At 38.8% G+C, this 23,511-nt stretch overlaps 1 protein-coding gene across 1 annotated transcript in view; it reads right to left on the minus strand.

Moving 5' to 3' along the window:
* The window catches only part of LOC127429107 (neural proliferation differentiation and control protein 1-like), a 49,187-nt gene extending 26,478 nt beyond the window's left edge, over positions 1 to 22,709 (minus strand). The window contains exon 1 of the mRNA XM_051677912.1: positions 22,368 to 22,709. Within this exon, the coding sequence (XP_051533872.1) occupies positions 22,368 to 22,473 (106 nt within the window). The 5' untranslated portion in view covers positions 22,474 to 22,709. The remainder of the gene's footprint in view (positions 1 to 22,367) is intronic.
* Positions 22,710 to 23,511: the final 802 nt, after the last annotated feature.

Below are 23,511 nucleotides of genomic sequence, written 5' to 3' on the forward strand. Positions count from 1 at the left end.
TACAGAAACCACACCTTCCACCAAATGGCCACTTCTTTCTTGGGCGCTAATGTGATTACAACTGGATCGCACTGAACGTTACCATGATAAGCAATGACATTTTATTTTACAGAAACTTCGTGGACATGGGAGTATGGAAAATATATGTTTTATAATGACTGTACTTGTGACAATACATTCAAATATGCAATAAAATGATTACACAATACAAAGAATTAAAAACAAAAGCCTTGAAACCATGTTATATATATATTTTTTTTTTATCATTCAGTTTTTACTTCTTTTCTTGGGAGATTAAAAGCATCGAGAGGGATATTTTTCTCAATTTCTATATCAAAAACACGTAGAAAAAAGAAACTTCAAACAAAAAGGGTACTTATATCTCCCCTCTTCTTGTCTCCTTATACTCATTTCAACCCCAATCATGTATTCATGTCAGTTATAAGTCTTTCACCATAATGATTACATATTTTCACATCTTTATAGTTTTTGGCATTGCATGGTTGCTCCTTGCTGAGGAAAGTTCAAAGAATAATATTTCCAATAGGCAATGTTACCAATGTTATTGTTGCACAACAATTTTTTTTTTGTTGCTACAGTCAAAGCCTCCAACCAGATTTTACAAATCCTTCATTCGATTGTTGCCGAGTTGTCATTTAAAAGGTGCAGTAAGGGCACGGAGAAAGAATCAAATCCATCCTGGAAAAATCCCAGGGTGAAAAATATGTATATTCCCTGCTTGAGAGATTTTATATTCGCCGAATATCTGCTAAGTTCAGGTCTCTATTTAAATTTCCTACAGCTTTGGAGGAAGCTGCTTGGTTAGGTGATTAAAGTATAGATGATTTATCTAATGAAGGATCAAAAAACCACATTCATATTGGATCCGATTATTAACTGGTAGTCATGTAATGTCAACAATTCCTTAGTTAATTTTTGAAAAAATTATTAATTAATAATAGTTAGGGCATAAATACATACACAAGCTACTTTTTTCCCTTGTATGCTAGTGCAACAAAACGTAATCTTCCTAACATGTCAGAACCTGTTCTGTATATAAAGTCATTTTATACATTTCATAAATATAGAGACACCTTTAGTTTTTGTACCATCTCCTGAGGCAATGCCAGCTTATATTGTTTGTCCTGCAATCTTGATGTATCATCTGGTCTCAGAAGGTGGGTCTCCTGTAGTAGAGCAATGTCAAAATTGTTCCTTTGCAAGTCTAATACCTTGGTCCATTTGAATAGGGAATTAAGTCCTCTGACATCAATAGACATAACATTGTGCCTATCCATGATCGCACACTCTTTAACCAATCTAGCCATGAATGTGCCAGGTTACTGTTTTATGAGTATATGGCATATGTTTCAGGTGTGTCACTCTTCCCATTACTACAGTGTTTGTTTTTTTTGTTTGTTTTTTGGACACAATAACATGATAACACCATAGACTTTTGGAAATGCCCTTTTTGGCACTTTGGAGTTCTTTAAGTATATAACTTGGTTCATGAATACGGTAATCATTCAGCACCATTGTATACATCAAAGAACCATGGTATTACCATCTGATATAATCACATTACCATGGTAGCACTGCAAAATGTTTTTATAAAGGTAGTTTCTATTTATTAAAAGAGCTTCTATTAATGAAATTATTTTTTTATCTATTAGTCACTCACTGAGCACTTTATAAGGAACACTATGGTCCTAATAAAGTGCCCGACGTGGTCTTCTGCTGTTGTAGCCCATCCGCCTTCAATGTGTTGTGCATTCTGAGATGCTATTCTGCTCACTACAATTGTACAAAGGGGTTATCTGAGTTACCGTAGTCTTTCTGTCAGCTCGAACCAGTCTGGATATTCACCGTTGACCTCTCTCATCAAAAAGATGTTTCCATCCGCAGAACTGCCGCTCACTGGATATTTTTTGGTTTTGGCACCATTCTGAGAAAACTCTAGAGACTGATGTGCATGAAAATCCCAGGAGATCAGCAGTTACAAAAAATACTCAAACCAGCAAGACTGGTACCAACAATCATGCCACGGTCTAAATCACTGTCTGAGATCAAATGTTTCCCCATTCTGATGATTCTGAAGCTCCTGACCTGTATTGCATGATTTTTTGCACTGCACTAATGCCACGATTGGCTGATTAGGTAATATCATGAATAAGTAGGTGTACAGGTGTTTGTAATAAAGTGTTAGGTGAGTGTATCACAAAAAAAAAAAAAAAAAAAAAAAAAGGATGTTTGAAGGTTGTTCAGTTCACTTAATTAAAATGTACTAAAGAAACACAATTCTAGAACATTGTCACAATTTGATTTCATTACGTTCTGTCCAATTAAATTTGTAAAAGGGAAGTTTACTTAATACATTTGAGTTTGGACTACATTAATATTTTTTGTAGCATTGATTTGATGAAGCATGGGATTTCTATTTCCCAGCATGCTTTGCATGGGTCTGGATGGGGCGAACAAATATTGAAATTAAGTGTTATTTTTTGCATATTTGAGCGAGATAAGAATTGGAGGAGATTTGTTAATGTTTAATGTTCTGTTATTGGTATTTAAAAAGAGTGTCGGTTATGCTTGAGTTTTGGGGGTTAACATTGTGGTGAAGATTGGCGCTTATGCTATAGGTTGAGGATGGACATTCACTTAAGTAATTCAATTAAGTATGGGTAATGACTTCCTTTGAATGTACCCCTCCCCCCAAAACCTGATGTTTTCCAAAGTGTCCTTAAAAATCATCTGTTAGATCTCCTACATTATTATTATTACTATTATTTAAATGAATATGTGTAGGAGAGATACAGAAAGTGTAGTAGGCAGGGTTCCACTCTTCATTTGCAAAGAATAACTGATAGTTGGTTGTAGGATCATTTGAATACATTAGTTCAGCAGCAGGCTTGTGATCGGCTAAGCACAAAAAAGCAGGAAAATGTACCGAGAAAAGTGGGGGACAGAGAACAGTCTCTTCATTGTGTGGCTAGTATTATTTCTGCATTGTGCATTTATAACAAAGTTTTTACTTAGTGCGGTCTGCCAAAACGTAATGTCCATTTTTATTACATCTGTAACTCAAGTTCATTTCCCGATCTAAACGGGGGAAGACTTGTCTAAACTGAACATTTTCTAATGTCTGCACTGTATCTGCAGGGTTTTATGATTATACATACAAGTGGTTCGATATACTGGCAATGAGTACTTATGATGAATTTCACGATTTCACTGCAAATATCACGTCAGTAACGCGGTAAGTGCAGCGTTACAATAGCTATATTTAACCTGCAAACAACTTATCAAATCAAAGCCATTTTATTTCTGACCATTTTATTTCTCTTGATGAATTAAAATAAACCTGTCTTACATGAATGAAGTCCTGACGGCCATAACTAGGAGCCTCTGTCTCGCGCGTTCTCAACTAAGTGTGTGCGTGATGCAGAAGCAGCTGTTAAGTTTGAGGGAGTGAAGTTGTTCCAAGGAAAGGTAGAATGGCACTTGTTTGTAAGAAAAATGCTGACAGAGAATGCACCGGACAGGACAATTGTCAATACCATATTGGGGGGGGGGGGGAAGCACTGCCTGAAACTTCACTTGGTGTAGAACAGTCTGGAATAATATGAAACAATGCAACAGTCCCCTCTATGCAGCCTGAACTTGTTTAAAATGTTGAATCTTTGTGACAACTGCACTAAAAACAATCTTTACAGAATTATGCTCACATCTTTCAATAGCCACATTCAGACAACTGAATCAGAGAGTGCTTCACAATGAAAACTGCCCTTCTGGGCCAGCAGGTTTCTCGAATAGGTTTTTCTTGCATTCTGTACAGTACGGAATGAACCTGCAAGAGTCCCGGCTGATCTCAATGTACCTTCCTTAACCAAGTTGGCAACCTGAGTGTGTACTTAGTGTGTGAAGACTTAAGGGTGGATGTTTGTTGAGTGTTACTGAACATCCAAGGATATGTTTGGGTTTTAGTGTGCATATTTAAACATGTATGCCATGTTTGGTTGCGTCTTAACCACGCAAGAAGGACCTGCTTTGAGCAAGCATATAGCAGTATAGCCTTGCTTGGCAGAAAAGTGAGTAATAGAGCACAACAGTAGGGTTCCAAAAGTAAAAATCCTACCAATTTTCTTCACAGAGGAATTCATTTTTAATGATAACGTATAAATCTTTCTAGACAGAACTACCATGAGCTCCAAGGTTGTTAAGCAATGATATGGTTCTGTAGAAGCCACCAGTCAGTGTGATTTAATTCATTTTTTAAAAATTCAAGAACTACCCTTCCCATAATTCTGAAGAGAGATCCACCAATCAGAGGAGTCACTGTTGGAAACGTGATAGCAGTGACCACCCACCCCTTAAAGCACTGCAAATGACAAAATAGAGTCTCCCTGTTCTCTCATACTACTAAAATATTTGTATGTATTTGAATATTCTGCAATAAGCCTAAAATATATTGTTTTCAAACTTAAAATCAATTATTACAAGTCATTACTTTTATATTTTACTGTGCTTTTTCTATTACATAATTTTCAATGCTTTCTGAAATGAGTACTATGAGTACTATATACAAATTAACACCCATTTGAGTAGTTCATTCCATACTAAAATAATTATGGTACACATCCTTTGTCCTTTTGCCTAATTTTCAAACACTTTTTAGCTTCAAATCAAATGTTGTAATGTTGTAATGATTCATTTTGAAGCTAGCTGGTTTGTTTATGGCTTGGAACTCTTTACTGAAGTTTTTTAAATGCCTTTGAAAAAGTGTAAAGGAAAAATTGATTCGGAACCAAGGCCACTTAAAAAGTGGGAGCTTTATTTAGCTGCAGCTGTTCCATTCTCACGCTGTGGTTTATATGCAGTACGTGACCTTATTCAGCTCTTTGGTACAGAGATAAGCCACCGCTCTCAATGAGCAGTCTGCTAACCATCATTGTGGCCATAATAAGCAGAGACCCTCACGTCCCCTGAGAGACCAAGCGCAAGGTCCAATTCCACACAGTTGCCACAGCAACGCAGCTAACCTTTTCTCAATCCACTCCATCACCTCAGAAGAGAGGGATGCAACACTTAGACACCTCACACTTCTTATGTAAGTGCATTACAAAGCAAGCTGTGGCCAGAACAGCAACGTAATGGAAAAAAATTGGTCCCTCCCTTCAGAAACAGCAGGATTCCTTTCTTTTATCTCTCTTACTTTACACATTGAGGATTAGTTTTAAGGTGCCATTTTAAGATTTAAATTTCCAGATTGGAATGCTATATTGCACAAACTAAAAGGCCTATTTTCCACCCTAACACTTGATTACATCAAAGAATCTTTAAAACATAATGTTGAAAACTGAGCCCTTGGTCTACTGCTAGAATCAATGAATGACAAGGGGGATTAATAGAGCAAAAGAGGGCAGAGGACATAGCCTTATGTTACCTCAAACTTGATATATATAATTATAAAACATTTCCGTGTTCTGAGTGAGTTGTGTGACTGTAGGCCAAGTTAAAAAACACATAACTAAATACAGCTAGGTTGGGAAAAGATTAACCCAGTGGTTCTGAACTAGTTTTGTTTCAGGGCCCAGAAAACACTGACATTGACTAATATACCCATGAATATATGCAAAATTACTAAGCTGAATAGGAAAACGTCTCTGTTACACATGTACCCTCAGTTCCCTGAGATGTAGGGAACGAGACATTGCGTCAGCTGACGCTATGGGAAATTCATTCTCCAACAACTTATTGAAGCCCTTATGCCATAACGCCAATCCACTGACTGGCAATGGTGTTTGAACCCCGTCCACTCAGGCGCCGTCAATAAGCCTATATAAGCGAGTGCTCAAACACCATTTCTTCAGAATTTTCTTACTGAGAGATGAAGCGCGTATCTCTCATCCCTCGAAAACTCAGAGTCATTAGTGTGGCCATCTTACGCAATGTCTCGTTCCCTACATCTCAGGGAACCGAGGTTACATGTGTAACAGAGATGTTCCCTTTCTATTACAGTTCACTCACATTGCGTCAGCTGTCAGCTATGGGGAATGAGTTCTATCATGCCACACTACATGACGTAACATGAAACCCCGCAGAGGGGTGCACCCAATAAAAATACTCACAGGGCAACACGGCCCGCGTGGGGCGTCACTAGAAATATAACTTAGGTGAATGAATGAATGAGTGATTAACCCCTACAAGGTCAGACCGGGAGGGAGTTAATCTAATTATAGGGAAAATATGTGTATATATACAAAACCAACAATATGATAAACCCTTTCACAACAGCCAGTTGGGAAGGAAAGACTTATAAGAAGTGCTTGTGACTTCTGCGGCAAAATCTAACAATCAGCCAGTCAATAGGCGGTTGCATTTGCGATACAAACCCCTTTCACAACAGCCAGTTGGGAAGGAGGGGCTTTATATGAAGTGCCTGTTACCAACTGGACAGAATATTTTACAAAGGCCAGCCAATCGGCAGCTGCGTTTGTGATAGCAACCCTTTTCACAACAGCCAGTTGGGAAGGAGGGGCTTATATGAAGTTCTTGTTGCTTATTGGACAAAATCATTTACAACGGCCAATGGCGGTTGTCTTTCACGACTTATAGCTCGTAGCTATTAAAATAGATAGAGGGGAGCTCAAGCTCGCCTGTAAAATGACTCTCTTAGAAAGTGAGAACCCATGAAGAGAGAGAGAACCTTTTGTGCGTCTTCCATAACATACAAAGAGCTGATCTGACAGTCTGAACTGGAATGAATGCTCCATGTAAATGTTTAATGCCTGAACAGGGCATACAAGTGCATTGTATGCTCCTCGTCCATATTAAACGGAGGGGGAAAGAAAGCTTGTAAATGCACTACTTGAGCTCTAAAGTGTGTGGGCAGCACTTTAGGCACATAACCTTTTCTGGGCTTGAGGGTTGCTTTTTGAAAGCTCTGATACAAAGCACTAGCCTGTATAATAGTGTTCATGATGAAGGAGCTAACACTGGCACTGTTGGCGAGTTCCGTTCAATGGCTGAACGTACAGGTTCCGAAGCTCCAGTTTGGGATGCCAAATCACGCCCTGCGCTTGAGAGAGGAGATTCCTCCTCAGTTCTATTTTCCAAGGCTGCCCATCCAGTAACTCTAACATCTCCAGAAACCATAGCAGAATGGGTCATTTTGACACAAATCAGAATTATTGTTTCCTTGTCCCCTCTGACTTTGCAAATGATAGAGTGGAAGAGGCATACTGGGGAAATGCATACTTGTGTTTTGGCGGCCAAACGGGGTTTGTGACATGGAGTACCATAGAGGACAATGTGTTGTTCCTGCAGAGGTGAACAGCTCGACTTCCGCTTTCCTGAACACTTCCCAAATCATCATTATTTTTGGGGGGTTCAGTCTCCCGCCCCAGTCATCGTTACCTGGCGTGATCGAATTCTGCCCTGGTGATTTATGTATGCTACTACTGTTGTCCAAATGAATCAGCACATGATGATTCATTACGTCAGAAAGAAAAGCCTCCATGGCTAGAAAGACAGCTAGTAGCTCCAGGTGGCTGATTTGCCCATTTGGCACCCGTTCAAGTGCCAAAACGCCAGATGTCCGTTGCAAAGAGCACCCCAACCTGTGTTTGATGCATCTGTAGTCACCACCTTCTGCCTGAGAATCTGACTCAATTCAAATGTCACAGATGCAAAAAGGCCGGAGGCCACCGTCTTTCTGCGTTTTGATGAGAAAATAACGGCTGTGACATTCTCTCTGCGCACCACAGGAGGAATGACCCCTACTGCATCTCTCGCAAGAAGATTTACTACCTTGGAGCGCAGAATGGGCATATCCTCCAGTAACGTGGAGAATAGAATGCAGTTGAAGTGAGGCGGCCGAGTCATGAACCAGAATGTATAACCGCACACTACCTTTTTTTTTATTTTATTTATTTTTTTTACACACTGAGAAATGCTTGGTAACGTGTGCCACGCGACCGCATAATGCGCGGGTGGGCACCGAGTTTTGCACGTGTTGAGGGGATCTGCCGTTTATAAGACGGGAGCATTTTGCGTGGAGTGTGGGTTGATTTTTCTCTGAGATGGTTATCACGGTGAGTGAGTTTGGTTGGAAAGGAAGAAAGAGCATTTTTAAAATGTTTTTAAAAATATTTTTAAAAATATGCCTGAGAATGGCAGCCCCTCCAATCTGGGTGTGCGTCAGGTCTCAGTATGCTCCGTATGAACCTCAGGGAAGAACGACACTGCTTTCTGAACCACAGTCTTTTGACGGTGGACGGTGAGCAGGAATCATTCATTCAGACCAGAATTTCCGGATCGACAGGAGGCACCCACTCAAGGCCAAGCTCCTCGACGACCCACGCAATGACGCGGAGTAACTCGTATCAATGCCGTGTGCGTGCTCCTCACCATTGTGAGGGAAGGGACAGCAACATCATCAGCCTGACATGACCATTTGCCCATGTCAGACACTGCGAGTGACATGGCATCATCCCCATCATCAGATCTGCGGATGTGATAAGACCTTGTGCTCCAACGGAGGTTGAATCATTCCTAAGAACAAGGGGGATCCTCGAGCAGAGCATCGAGACTCATGTCCGTCTCTATGAAAGTTGATTCTGCATGGGCACAGACCAGACAGCGAATACAGTTCTCATGCCTGTCTGATGCCTAGAGCGGGATGTGCAACTCGAAAAGGGAACACTTGCGAAACGACATCTTCAAAAAGAAGTGTACACAAGCAGCTCATTTATGATATCCTCCATGGAGGAACAACAATGTATATACAGTATATAAAAAGCATGGCAATAAAGGATACAAGTCTCCGCTGAGGCGCTGCAGATACAGTTAAAATGCTGAGGTGTCTGCGGTGAGCGCGGGAAATTCCTCGCTGGAACACTTGCAGGGGGAGGTTCAGTCAACTGATGTACGCTGGCAGTAAAAGCGACGAGTCATCTTGCTCGCGTCCAAATCAAGAATCCATCCACTGAATGCGTGTCTTTCGATGGCGAATCCGAGTTGAAAGGGCGTTCAAGATGAGAGGTGTAGTTCAGTCTTGAAGGAAGACAATTCTGAAGAAATTGTGTTTGACCACTCGCTTATATAGGCTTATTGACAGTGCCTGGGTGGGTGGGGTTCAAACACCATTGCCAAACAGCAGATTGGCGTTATGACACAAGGGCTTCAATAGGTTGTTGGAGAAGGAATTTCCCATTGCATCAGCTGATGCAATGTGAATGAACTGTAATCGAAAGAGAACTGACTTTTATAGTTTTATAGTTTGAGTTTTTGTTTTCTAAATTGTTGAATTTAAGATGATTTTGTGCTCTCGGCAGCCAATAATTCCAACAAAACCCTGATAATTTGAGTAATTCGAACAAACCCCTAACCCTAAGTATTGAACTTCAGTGTGCAACTCATTCCACACCGTTTGTGCTATGGATATGAATAATACCTAAAATCATGTGGCTTGTTGAGAAGGTGTGTTATAACTTTTGCTAGAAACGATTTGACTTACGATTTTTGCCTGCCAGACGATAAATCGGGTAAAAACATCCCAAAGACTTCAATTAAAAGAGCAGCCCAGGCCACATCAAGGGACAAGAAATTTATAGGAAATTAGAGGTGGGCTCTTTTGATTTGACTGGGGCAGTAAGCTCCTTGCAACACCCACAACACCTTAGCATCGTGGCGGCAACTTTTGCATGGGAAATCACCACTGACATTTTCCTCACAAAACGTTAAAAACATTGGTCACGTGACGCCATGCAAGAAGCAGACGTGTGAGCGACGAGCTCTGTGCACTTTGCTAAATTTTTTATTATTTTCATGTTATAATCTGGTGAAATTTGATACACCCAGTTACACATTTGCTCTTTGAGGCAAAACATGGCAAAGAAGTAAAAATCCTCGGGCTCTGGAGACATTAAAAGACACTTACGTGTTCAGGATGAAAGCTCCGACAGGACTCGATTTGGATGGCGGGGTGGGAGAAGTGATCCAGCGTCAGATGTCCAACATGTCGGTGATGTTGACGAAGGTTCTTGCTGACTTGGAGGATCTCCCTGTAATACGTCGATCGATTATGGCGATGGAAATAAAATTATCTGAGTTAGTTACAAGAGTGACTGATGTTGAGAGACGAATCGATTGTCTGGAGTCTTCGGAGAGGGAATTAACCGCTAATCCGCCCGCGACCAAAGTTGATTTGGAACATCTCCTTGAAAAGCTTGAAGATCTTGAGAATAGAAGCCGCAGGAATAACGTTCGAATTGTTGGAATTCCTGAGCATGAGGAGGGCAGAGATATGGTGAAATTCCTAGACGAGCTTTTCCCAAGTCTGCTCGACATAACAGGCCATAAACTGGAAATCGAGGGAGCTCACAGAGTCCCAGCTCACAGATTTGCTGAGGGAGATAGGTCCCGATCAATCCTGGCCAGATTTCTGAGATCATCCGATAAAGAACTTGTGTTGTGCTAGGCGAGGAGCAAAGGGAAGCTTTCTTGGAAGAACTATAATATTTTCTTGCTCCCGGACTTTGCGAGTTCGACAAGAGAGAAACGCGATCGGTTTAAGGAATGTAAGAAACTCTTACATCAGTGAAAGATCACTTTTGCTCTGATGTTTCCGGCCAAACTGAGAATAGAAACGAAGGACGGTCGCAAAGTATTTACATGTCCCAATCAGGAATCAATGTGTGAGTAAACCATTGGGTGTTTCTCATGTGAGTGGGTCGACTCGCTGTACTTACTCTGGCTTTTGAGGAAGCTGGGCATCATTTTGGTTTCTTTTTTCTTTTTGTGTTGGCTCTGCCGGGCGGCTGGAGTTTGTTTTGTGAATAACACTTTTCCTTAAAGAAACGTTTGCATTGACGAAAGATTACTTTGGCCGGGAACTTCAATGCAAGTTTGACAGTGGACACTACGGATGACCGCAAAATATCTACATGCTCACACAAAGGATGTCTTTTATAAAGTTGATGGATTGTGTAAGTCATGGTATATACTTTATGCGGCCTCCGAGTGAATTGACTCGACCATCCGGAGACCGGGATGCCGGTTTTGTTTCTTTTTGTATTGGTTCCGCCTAGAGGCTGGAGCTTGCTCTATTGAATAACACTCCTTTGGAACAGCTGTGGATTAATCTGTTCGTTCTTCGTGCTTATTCCTCCTGCTGGCTGGAGTTTGTTTTGTTGAGTATTTTTACGGGACATTGGAATGATTACGTCATCCGCTGAACTCATAACAGCCGGCTCACTAAACATTCGTTTGTCTGTCCGAGGAATCTGAACGGTTTTATATCAGCTGGAATTTGTTTTGTGGAAGATCACACCTTTGAGACAGTTCTGTGAATGAATCTACACGTTCTTTGTGTTCATTCTTCCTATTGGCTGGGGTTTATTTTACAAAGTATTTTCTGTTATGTAATTTTGCCTCACAAACTTGTGAGGCAAAATTGAGCAATCCGATGGCAAAGCTGTCGTGGGGGCTCGTGAGCGTTCATGAACCTTTTGAGTTTGAGTTTTGAGTCGTCGGTTGGCGCTTTCATGCGTGGGGTTAATGCGCACGTTTTTTTTTTCTGTTCGTTTTGTTCGGGGGGAAGTTCGGGGTTTGATTGTTTCACTAAGGGGAATGTGGTCTGTATAATTTTGTTTTTGACACACAATTTATTTTTTCTACTATATCAAAATGTCAAATGTTAATATGAGTGTTCTATCTCTCTCCACATGGAATGTGAATGGATTGGGGCACCCCATAAAAAGAAGGAAGGTTATTACTTTTCTTAAACATAAGAAATATGATATAGTGTTTCTTCAAGAAACACATCTCTCCCGCAGGAAGCTGAAAAATTTGGGAAGATATGGGGTGGACATGTTTTTGTTTAGTGCTGGCTCAAGTAAAAGCAAGGGAGTCATTATATTGATTAATAAACATTTACAATTCAAATGTCTCAAACAGACTAAAGATAAATTAGGGAGAGTCATTATTGTTTTAGCTGAAATTCAAGGGCAAAGGTTGATTTTGGCTAATATTTACACACCTAACGCTAATGATCTGGGCTTTTTTATAGATCTTGAAGGGATGCTGCAAACCGCTGGCACCCCTCATGATATAATATTGGGAGGAGACTTTAATCTTTTGATGGACTCAGTCATTGATCATAGTGAAGCAAATGTGTATAAACCCCCTAGAGCAACATTGATGCTTCACAGGATGTGTAAAAATCTTGGTCTTACAGATATTTGGAGACTTTTGAACCCATCTGGTAGGGACTATAAATTTTTTTCATCAGTCCATAAGATTTTTTTATATATATATCCAAATCCCTCATTTCATCTGTTGTTGATTGCTCAATTGGAAATATCTTAGTCTCAGATCACGCCCTGGTGAGTTTAGAGGTGTTGCCATATACAGAGAAAAAGAAATCATATAGTTGGCACCTTAATGTGTCCCTTTTGCAAAATCCTGATTTCCAACAAATGTTAAAGACTGAAATCAATGTTTATATGGAGACCAACTGGTCCTCAGTATCCTCTGTGGGCATGGCTTGGGAGGCACTTAAGGGGGTTCTTAGGGGTCGGATCATACAGTATGCCTCATTCACCAAAAAATCCAAAGCACAAGAAATTGGAGTTGGAAGGAAATATTAAAAGTGCCGAGTTGAAGCGCCGAATGTCATCTGATGGCCTCAGAGAATTGACCCGATTGAAATATAGATATAATACTATTTTGTCGTGGAAAGTGGAGTTTTGGTTATTCAGGCCAAGACAGTCATACTTTGAGTCGGGGGACAAAGCAGGAAAACTTTTGGCTAGATATATTAAGCAGAGAGTGTCTTTTTCTACCATTCCCTCAGTGAAATCTGCGGGTGGTGAAATATTTACCTCGGCCATTGATATTAATAATGCTTTTAAAGAATTCTACTTTGATCTCTATAGTTCCACATCTTCATCTACTGATGAAGATATTAGGAACTTTGTGGAACCATTAGATCTTCCTAAACTTACGACTGAGCAAAAAAATTATCTTGATTCTGAGATAACCTTGGAGGAGCTTGATGAGGTAATTAAGGCCTTGCCTACAGGCAAGGCTCCGGGGCCTGACGGCTTTTCCTCTGAGTTTTTCAAATCTTATGCTACAGAACCGGCTCCACTTTTGTTAGAAGTTTATATGGAATCATTAAAGAATGGAAAGCTTCCTCCAACCATGACACAAGCCCGGATCAGTCTGATTCTTAAAAAGGACAAAGCTCCAAGCGAGTGTAAAAGTTACTGCCCAATTTCCCTGATCCAGTTAAATGTAAAAATGTTGTCAAAAATTCTGGCTAATCGATTAAGTAAAGTTATGACATCACTTATACATATAGATCAGGTGGGGTTTATTCAAGGCCGTAGCTCTTCTGATAATATTAGGCGTCTCATCAATATTATGTGGTCAGTAGCGAATGATCAATCTCCGGTCGCTGCCATCACACTTGACACCGAAAAGGCGTTTGATATGGTAGAATGGGATTATCTTTTTAAGATTTTGGAAATGTATGGGATCGGGAGTACATTTATTGGTTGGATTAAGTTATTTTTTAGACACCCTGTAGCAGCGGTACAAACAAACGTGTTAATTTCAGATTATTTTCCTCTGGATAGGGGCACCCAGCAGGGTTGCCCTCTTTCCCCATTATTGTTCTGTCTTGCCCTGGAACCATTAGCAGCCGCGATAAGAAAGGAGGATGATTTTCCAGGGGTGATTGCGGGAGGTGTGGTACATAAGCTTCTGCTTTACGCAGATGATATTTTATTATTCGTCTCCGACCCTACTAGATCTTTGCCTTGCCTCCACAGAATTATTAACTCCTTTTCCAAGTTCTCAGGATACAAAGTCAATTGGTCTAAATTCGAAGCATTGGCTTTGACAGCGTACTGTCCAGTAACGGCCTTCCAGCCGGGTGCCTTCCAGTGGCCCAAACCGGGAATTAAGTATTTGGGAATTTTATTCCCAGAAAATTTGTCTGATTTAGTCAGAGTTAATTTTGATCCCTTAATAAAAAAATTTTAGAATGATGTGGACAGGTGGGCTTCATTACACTTATCGATGATTTGGAAGGTAAATGTTATTAAAATGAATTGTATTCCAAAATTCAACTACCTGCTACAGTCTCTCCCTGTAGATGTCCCCTTCTCTTATTTCAAGCAATTTGATAGCGAAGTCCTTCATTTAGAATGGTAAGCGTCCCATGTTAAATTTCAATAAGTTACATAGGCCTACCCAAGATTTTGTTTTGTTCAACATTTTGGCATTCCCAGATCTCAGTTTTATAAGTATTTACAGCTGCGCCACCTACTCTGCACTGTTTTTGGGAGTGGCACGCACCCGCACCCCCCCAGTGCGGCAGATACTCTGGGAGTGGTGATTGCTGCTTTTGGGAAGGGTCATGAGGCATCAGTGTATTACTCCCTGCTAATTCAGAGTCTGGGGGACGGAACTTTGAATTCTCTCAAAAAATTATTGACATTGGAGGAGGGGGTGTGGGGTAGGATCCTAATAAATGTCATGTCTGCATCTAGAGATGCAAGGGTTCGCCTTATGCAATTTAAGATTTTACATTGATTTTATTGGACCCCCTCCAGATTGTATAGGCTTGGTCTTAAAGACACACCCACCTGCTGGCGATGTCAATCAGAGGTTGGAGACATAACTCATGTCTTTTGGGGGTGTGTTGAGATCCAGGAGTTCTGGTTGAATGTTCAGAGTCTTATATGTGATGTATTGGACACTCGGCTTTCACTTTGCCCCAGACTCTGTATTTTGGGTGATGGGGTGGTCATCAACGTTGAGAATCGGCACATAAAGAGTTGGGTCCTAACGAGCGTCATGATCGCCAGACAGGTTATTTTAAGGGGTTGGAGGTCGGTTGGAGTGCCCTCATTTCATGAGTGGTGCTCGGAGACGGGGAGGGTGGCGGCCTTTGAGGAAGGGATGTACAGAAGGCTGGGAAATCTGGAGTTATTTGATAGGAAATGGGGCAGATATTAGGCCTTTTTGGAAGGCTTTCGGGGAGGGGTAGTGGAGAGGGACCTCTAGTTTTAAATATGTGTGTGCAATTTGATTGTTTTTTGAAAATATGCTTTTTATTTATTTTATTTATGTGTGTGTGTGCTTGTTTTGTGTTTTTTTTTTTTTTTTTTTTTATAAATATTTATGTGTTTGTGTTGGGTTGGGGTGTTCGGGGGGAAGGGTTTAATTGTACATAATTTGATTCCGCATTTTCTGTGATATTTATTTAATTTGTTGAATGGAATCAATAAAAATTGTTAATAACAAAAAAAAAAACAAATGTAAAAAACTAGTTGTTTTGTTCTTCTGTGCATAAACAGGCTTGATTATTAAGACAGGCTTTGAGCACCATCTGTGAAATTGCTGCATTGCTAGCAGCTCTAAACACAGGTCTTTCTTTCTCAGTGAAATATAAATCTACTCTGGCGATCAGATAATCAACCACCTGAGGGGAGTTCAAACTGAAAGTGGAAGCTCTTTTCAGAGGTTACACGATAGGGAACAACAAACAATCCACTTTACAATGGAAAACATGCATAAACGCATGCAAACACCACTGGAAGATGAGATAAGAGAGAGCGAAAGAGAGAAAAACAAAGAGTGGGACACAATCCCTACTTCCAGTCAGCCTTAGGGCATGTCAAGTACACTTTAGGGCACCATGTCAGTCAGAGGTGGAAAGTAATGAATTACAACTACTCTTGTACTTTTTCAAATTTTTCTACTTTAAATATAAATAAATAAATAATAGTACTTTTACTTAAGTTGATTAAAAATGAAGTATTCAACTTCGCTACAGTTATTTTTCATATATATAATATTTCTGAAGTTTTGGGATGAAGACATTTTTAACTAAAACACACTGTGCGCGGCACGATGGAAGCCCGCAGGGCACAACATCATGAGCACAGCAGCTTACATAAACTGCCACCAGTGTCTTCTCTTCACTATACAAGAACTGTAATACTGTGATTTTCTGCAGATTTCATTTTATTCTGGAAAGGAGCCATTCATTCAGGTACGAGGGAACCGTCTGAACACGTTTAACCACTGATCAAACTTCACTTGTTTTTAAGGTAGGCAATGTTTTAACTGTGTCAAACATTAAAACAATGTAGTTTGACATATACAGTTGCAATCGAAATTATTCAACCCCCCCAAGACAGTAAGGATTTACAAAGGTAAGCTTTTCTGATGACCCAGAATTTGTAAACTTTACATCTATATCAGTTGAGTGACACATTCAAAGTCATTGTGTGAATATATAACCTAATATTTGTAAATAGCAGGATTTTTTTTAAATACAGCCATGTCATAATTATTCAACCCCTATTGCATGTAGCTGTTTCTTAAATATGTAAGGCTACACAAGTAATTGTTTTAAAACAAAATTAAGTCATCAATTTGCAATGGCACTTATATAAGTTTTAAAATTTAAGTTTAGCGTTGCAAGCAAAAATGTATTTCTAAGCAAAAAATGCAATTAAATATAAGCTGTCTCAAAAGAGGAGAGTATTTCATTACACAAGAAAGGTCATGGCTAAAAGTACATTTCCAAGGCACTTCAATTTCCAATAGACAAAGTTGGCAGCACCATTCATACATTTTTTAAATATGGTACAACAGCAACCTTCTTGGGGTGTGGAAGAAAGCAAAACTTCACCAAGGGAAATGTTGACTCCAGTTGACTGAATATTCAAGAAGTAATTAGGAAAGACCTGTGGAGTCCTGGAAGGTTTTATAGACGTATGACACTAAACTGAAAATGAGTTTTAGACCCATGGGTCAGCAGTACGTCTGGAGTAAGATGACAAGGTGATAACAAGAACGACACCATCCCCACAGTCAAGCATGGAGGTGTGTTATGGGGGTGTTTTGCAGCTGCAGGAAACGGCTATCCTGACTATGTGACTGACACCATGGATTCTTTCAGGTATCAGGCCATTTTGGCAGTGTGTAAATTGAAGCTTGGTGATCACTGGACTTTCCAGCAAGACAATAACACCAAGGTTACATCCAAGTTGTCCAAAATCTGTCATTAAATGGCCCTTTCAGTCCATCATTAAAATCCCATTGCAAACCTTTGCTGGGATTTCACACAGAAACCAAAGAATGTCAATGAGCTGGAAGCTTTTGCTCATGAGAAATGTGTAAACATTCTAATAGAGAGGTGTCCGAAGCCTGAGAACACTCACCTGAAACATTTATTTGCTGTTATTAAGGATAAAGGATGCTCCACAAATGATTGACTTTGGGGGTTGAATATTTTTGGCATGACATTTGTGGAGAGAATTATTTATTTTTTATTTTAAAATTTGGGTAAACTGAACTCTTTGTTCTCAAAATCACTCAAATGTGTATTAAAAACTTACTTTGACTGTTTACTGAGGTTTAAGTTGATGTGTTTTAATTCACATCATCAGAATGTATTGCTGGTCAGGGGGGTTGAATAATTTTGATTGCAACTGTATGTGGGGACATCTTGATTACTTGCTACTATATGTCTAAAACAAACTTTTTAAATACCTTAGAAAGATACAATGCCAATAGTGTCGGAAATTAACGGGGACTCGAAAATATCCCCGAAATTCTAAATATGGAGGCAAATAATGCCCATGCAACGAGTTCCCGTGTTTTATTAATAATATCTGATATAGTTACAATTACATACATTGCGATCTTCTTTTAAATTTCAATGAACATTTTTTTTTCCTGCCATCCGCTTCTATCAATCCGCATCAGTTCGTTATTGTACTCCCACGTTAAATTCCATAACTGTTCGCCCTTCGTTAAAAATAAACTGTCCTAGCGGGTGACACTCTCGCTCACGGTGCTGTACTGTACTTCCCTGTGCTGCTGTTTATCTGTCTGAAAAGCCTCATCCGCTAGAGGCCAAAAGTGCACAAGGGATGGCTGTTATATAAAGAAGGTATGAGAAATCACAAAACATAATGTAACCAAATGCTACAATTTACTTAATAATATCTCAATATGTTAAATAATCATAATGTTATTATCACAACTGTAATACAATAATACATATACAGAACAACCACTTTTAGTGTTTGAATCAATCATATCTCTCACTAAACGCTGTGTGAAATGTTTATTTTTGCCTTATTTTATTCAGCTGGCATGTAGGAGTTGATAACATTTTGCTTAATAATCTCATTCCATATCTGGAATTGCTGCAATATCATAGAAGATACATTTCCTCCACTATGATATTGCATTATATTATTTTTGTACAGTATGTTAACTTAGCCAAAATACTTGGACATACGTGACTGAGAATAATCCTGAAATAGCAATGTGTTTCAGTCACAATGCACATTATGTAGTTTAGAGACGGTTTAGAGACATTTAGAATGTTACAAATTGCTATTTCATTGAAATAAATGTTGTATTTTTAAATGTTCTGCTTGTCCAAGAATACTCTTGCAGCAATGCAGGTCTTTGGCATTTAAAAACTGCTAGTTTTGGACCTGTGAGGAGTCTGTTTCTCAAACTAGAGACTGTGATTTATTTGTCTTTTTGTTGTGCATCTGGGCGTCCACTTCCCCCTCTATCCTGGTTAGAGATTATTTTTTCAAAACAGTAATGCATGGAAAAGCCTTAATCTCTCTAAAACAATAGACTTCAGAATTTAGGAGAAATGTGTTTCTTTTTGCCTATTTTTAAAACCAAATTTTGACTTGCAAGTGCAAAGCAACTTGTAAGAACTCAATACCTCAGCAAATGGGGAAAAAACCCACTGTATTGTGATTTCCGCATGGTAGCGCAACCATTTTCATTTGTTCTAATAATAAGAAAATTGTCTTGAGTACCAAATTAGCACTTTAGAATGCTTTTTAAGGAATAGGTGACACAGTATATGTTTGCCATCACAGTTAAAGAAAAAAATTGAATAAATATCACTTAAAACCTTTATTTCAAACTGTAATAATAATTTGCAATCAATGATTTTGACAGTATTTTTGATCAATTTAATACATCAATTTCTTTCAAGAACAAAAATGTCTGTGTTCTAAAAATGGAAGCGTATATACTTTATATAATATAATTTTCATAAAGTAACTTGTAACCTAATTACTTGAGTAGTTTTTCAGCAAACTACTCATTTACTCTTACTTGAGTCACACTATTTCTCAGTATTTCTACTTGTACTCAAGTGAATTATTTCTTCAGTAGCAGTACTTTTACTTAAGTAAAAAATCTGTACTCTTTCCACCACTGATGTCAGTAAGGAAAGATTAAGCTTGCTCCCAAATCTGAACTTTTATGTCCAGAAACAGCGCATATGTTATTTGTGGTTGGATGGACAGGTCTTCTTTTTAATTGACCTTATCAAAATACTAGTAATATGGGCTTATGCAATGTATAAACACTTTAAAAAAAAAAAACTCAACAGTGTAAAAAATATTGTTGTTTTAACAAAGTGTTTGTGCTGCCTTAAAATTTTAAGTTGTTTCAATTTAAGAGGGAAAGTTGTTTAAACAAATGTAACATTAAAGTTGTCTTTTTTAAGTAAACTTGACTTTCTTCAATCAACTTCATTCTAATTCAGTTCAAATTAAATACAGAAGTTCAATGACTTATATTACCATTTATTATCACTGATGGTAAGCATAGAAGTAGTTAGGGCTATCCAATTGTAAGAGGTAAAATAAACTGCTATTTGGCTGCAAATGGTCAGTTGATGATCAGAGACCAATGTATGATTCCTCTAGCACATTCAGACTTAAGCTTGTCAATGAGACTCGCATGAGCCTCAACACTTTACACGCAAATTACAATGACGGTGACATCATGTCAATTTTACAACATTGTTGCCATGACGAAAAACCCTAAAACCTTTCAAATGCCTGTAAAAATGACAATTTAAACAACTATACAGCTCAAATAATTCACGAGTTATAACAGAAGAATTAATGTAAGTGCTTTTATAAAATTATAAGCTTCACATTTCTGCCTTTAAACCCTCCAAAATTTGGCCCCATTCACTTCCATTCTAAGTGCCTCATGATAAATTTGATTTTTGCTTTTTTTTTAAAGAAAAGGATGGACAGGTCGAAATTATTTTTTGTGGTAATCAACATGATGCCACAAATGCTGTCGATTGAGCTTAACTTGTAATGAACCCAGAATATTTCAGCTAGAATCTATTTGATACAATTGGCCATTCCCTATGTTTGATACAGCTCTCTACCGTCTACAGTCACAGTAAATTTTGATATAATCACTGTTTCAAGTTTTGGAGTTTCTTCACATTCATTATTGTTAAAGCTGTGATTTTCCTCACTGAAAATCACCTAGCCTAATATTAGCGACACGTTCAACAACACTTGCCTGTTCAGACAATGATTAAAGATATCTGACAGCTACAGGCACGAAAACCCATAACTAGATAGGTCAAGAATAGAACATAATGAAATATATCAAATGTTAAATCAAATAAAAAACAATGAAATTGACTACAGGATTAGAAACGTCAGGCATTTGTGCCTGACATTTAGCTCTGGTTAATTTCTGACTTTGCTGTATGAATTCTGATGAAAAATGCAGTTCTGTACAAAACTATTCGTTTTCTTCTTAATCGTTCTTGTTTGATGACAGCTGCTGTATAAAAATATACAAATATATAAAGTTAGGAATGCTGAGCATGCATTTGTAAGTCAAGTAGAAAGCTATAACGAGAGATTGCGATGTGCCAGAGTCCATCTGTAGTAATTCCCACAGGAGTCTGAGAGAGAAGCTCAGATAGATAATCTATGTTTTCAGCACTTACATCCCACAGTCCATAGCTCACAAAGCCAACAATGAAACTCGTAATACAGTGGCATATATCAAAGACTGACACAAAAACCCTAGAACAAAGTGAGAAAAACGCATACGGACTTCCGTCAATATTTCCAACAAATGAGATCATATGGCAACTTGTATTGCAGTCTCCTTAGGATGAATTGTTTATGTTATAACATTTGTTATTGGCTTTGGATCAGTGTAAGAATTTTTTTTTTCTCAATATTTTGAGCCCTGTAATTGATTTTCAGGGGCATTTTGCAACTTCACAAGGGCCTATTTTTTAAAACATATACAGACATATGGGGCCTAGGTAGCTCAGCAAGTAAAGACACTGATTACCACCCCTGGAGTCGCAAGTTTGAATCCAGGGCGTGCTGAGTGACAGTCAGGTTTCCTAAGCAAACAATTGGCCCGGTTGCTAGGGTGGGTAGAGTCACGTTGGGTTAATCTCTTCATGGCCGCTATAATGTGGTTCTCGCTCTCGGTGGGGCGCGTGGTGAGTTGTGCGTGGATGCCGCGGAGAATAGCGTGAGCTTCCACATGCACTACGTCTCCGCGGTAACGCGCTCAACAAGCCACGTGATAACAGGAGCGGAATGACTGTCTCAGATACGGAGGCAACTGAGATTCATCCTCCGCCACCTGGATTGAGGCGAGTCACTACGCCACCACAAGGACTTAGAGTGCATTGGGAATTGGGCATTCCAAATTGGGGAGAAAAAGGGGAGAATAATAATAATACAAAAGAAAAGAATATCTCAGCTCTGAAGGTCCTCACAATGCAAGTTAATGCTGGCCAAAAAAAATAAAAACATATACAAACAAACCATGCTGTAAAATTAGGTAAAATACATAACTGAACAAAATATAGTTTGAATTCTAAACCAACAATTAGGCTTAAAACACCCACGTTATAAACATCTAGTCACTTTCAGAGGCATTTTAGCCCAGAGCCCCGGATAATAACTCTTCATTTGATGGATAAAGAGATGTAAATGGGAAATGTATGACCCCAAAACAAAGCATATATTGGTTTAACAGCTCTTAAATAAGAGAGTAAGGATCACTGGATAAGTAGGGAAAATCATAACAAGGAAACACCATTCCTTTTTCTATTTCTCCTTGTTTGTTCCTCCTCCACTTGTGCCACTGGATTAGGGTTTACATAGACTCAGCCTACATCCTGTTGCTTCTAATTGCCAAAAATGAACATATCCAAGACCACAAAAGAGTAATACAAGACAAAACACCAGTCAAAACTAAAGCAATTTATAACTATAAACTTAGAACTTCTGTTTAAATTCACCTTCGTCTTTGGAAAAAAATCCTTTTCAATCACTTTAAATGTTTTCACACCAAATATTATGCATTATATATATATATATATATATATATATATATATATATATATATATATATATATGATTCCAGATGGAAAAGTAGCATATATTGAGCTCACAGAAGCTTCAATAAAATGCTGTTACTACCATATGTCAGATAAACACTTTTACCTGGCATACTCGCACTGGACGCAGCGAGGATTACGCAGATCAAGACCCCGGGCAGGAGGAGAGAGACCCGGGCTCGCCTTGCGATCCGGCTCGAAGAAAACAACATACTTCACTGTGCTTCTCAAGTCCAGACCAACAGATAAAAGCTTCGGGGTGTCATTCCCCCATTTGTTTAGGACGAATTGAGTGAGACAAACCGGCCCGAATAAAGATGAGAGAGAGAGAGAGTCAACCCAAGATAAGTGTTTGCCTGTCTGAAACAGGCGATGTTAAGCCGCTGTTCGTGTGGTACAGTGCTAAAGATAGATGACAGAGATTGCGGTTGGGAAGGTGGGAAAGAGGAGGAGTATAGCAAACCCTGTTAACAGAGTAGAGAGATTAGAGAGAGGAGGCTTGAAGCAGCGTGGAGGATAAGGTCGTGACGCAGTGACGCTGACGTGGATGTTTGTTCTCTCAGATGAGAGAACATATTCTACGTACAAATAACAAAATAAAATATGTTTCATAAAATAATGCATAATGTATTTTTCTTTCTTTCATTTATTAAATGTATTTCGTTTATATTTATTGGCTATAATTGGCTTTTTAGCCCAATTAAAAAGTAAAACAATTATGAAACAAAACAATTCATGAAATAACAAAAATGTAAATGGTAACACACAAAAAAATATATAAAACCATTGTTTCGTTTTTAACAAATATTGTAATAAATGTTTAGATTTAGCTATAAAATTTAAAACACATAGGACAGCTTGACCTCAATAAAAATGTGACAATTTAAGAATACAGTTCAATCTTTTGGTTTAAATCTACATTCATTATGTAGTGTATGCTAGTGCTGTTTTAATGTCTTTAATGTCTGTCTGTTTGTCTGTCTGTCTGAATATTAAGTGAATGCTGTTCTTCATTACTTATCTACTCATTAACCCAGTATTGTGTCTTAAAAATCAAGCTTCCAGACAGAATCAGAGCAAAGGTGATACAAAGTAGGGTTTATTGCTACAGTACCACTGCAAGCAACCCACTGTGACTAAGGCTTCAGTTGTGTTCATAAGTATTAAGTACCACAGCCAAATCGATCAACTCAAGTTGCAAGGTCTCTGTAGAAACCAGTATGAAATTATTCACCTGAAATTATTAATTC

The sequence above is a fragment of the Myxocyprinus asiaticus genome, chromosome 38 (assembly GCF_019703515.2).
Source record: "Myxocyprinus asiaticus isolate MX2 ecotype Aquarium Trade chromosome 38, UBuf_Myxa_2, whole genome shotgun sequence".
NCBI lineage: Eukaryota > Metazoa > Chordata > Actinopteri > Cypriniformes > Catostomidae > Myxocyprinus > Myxocyprinus asiaticus.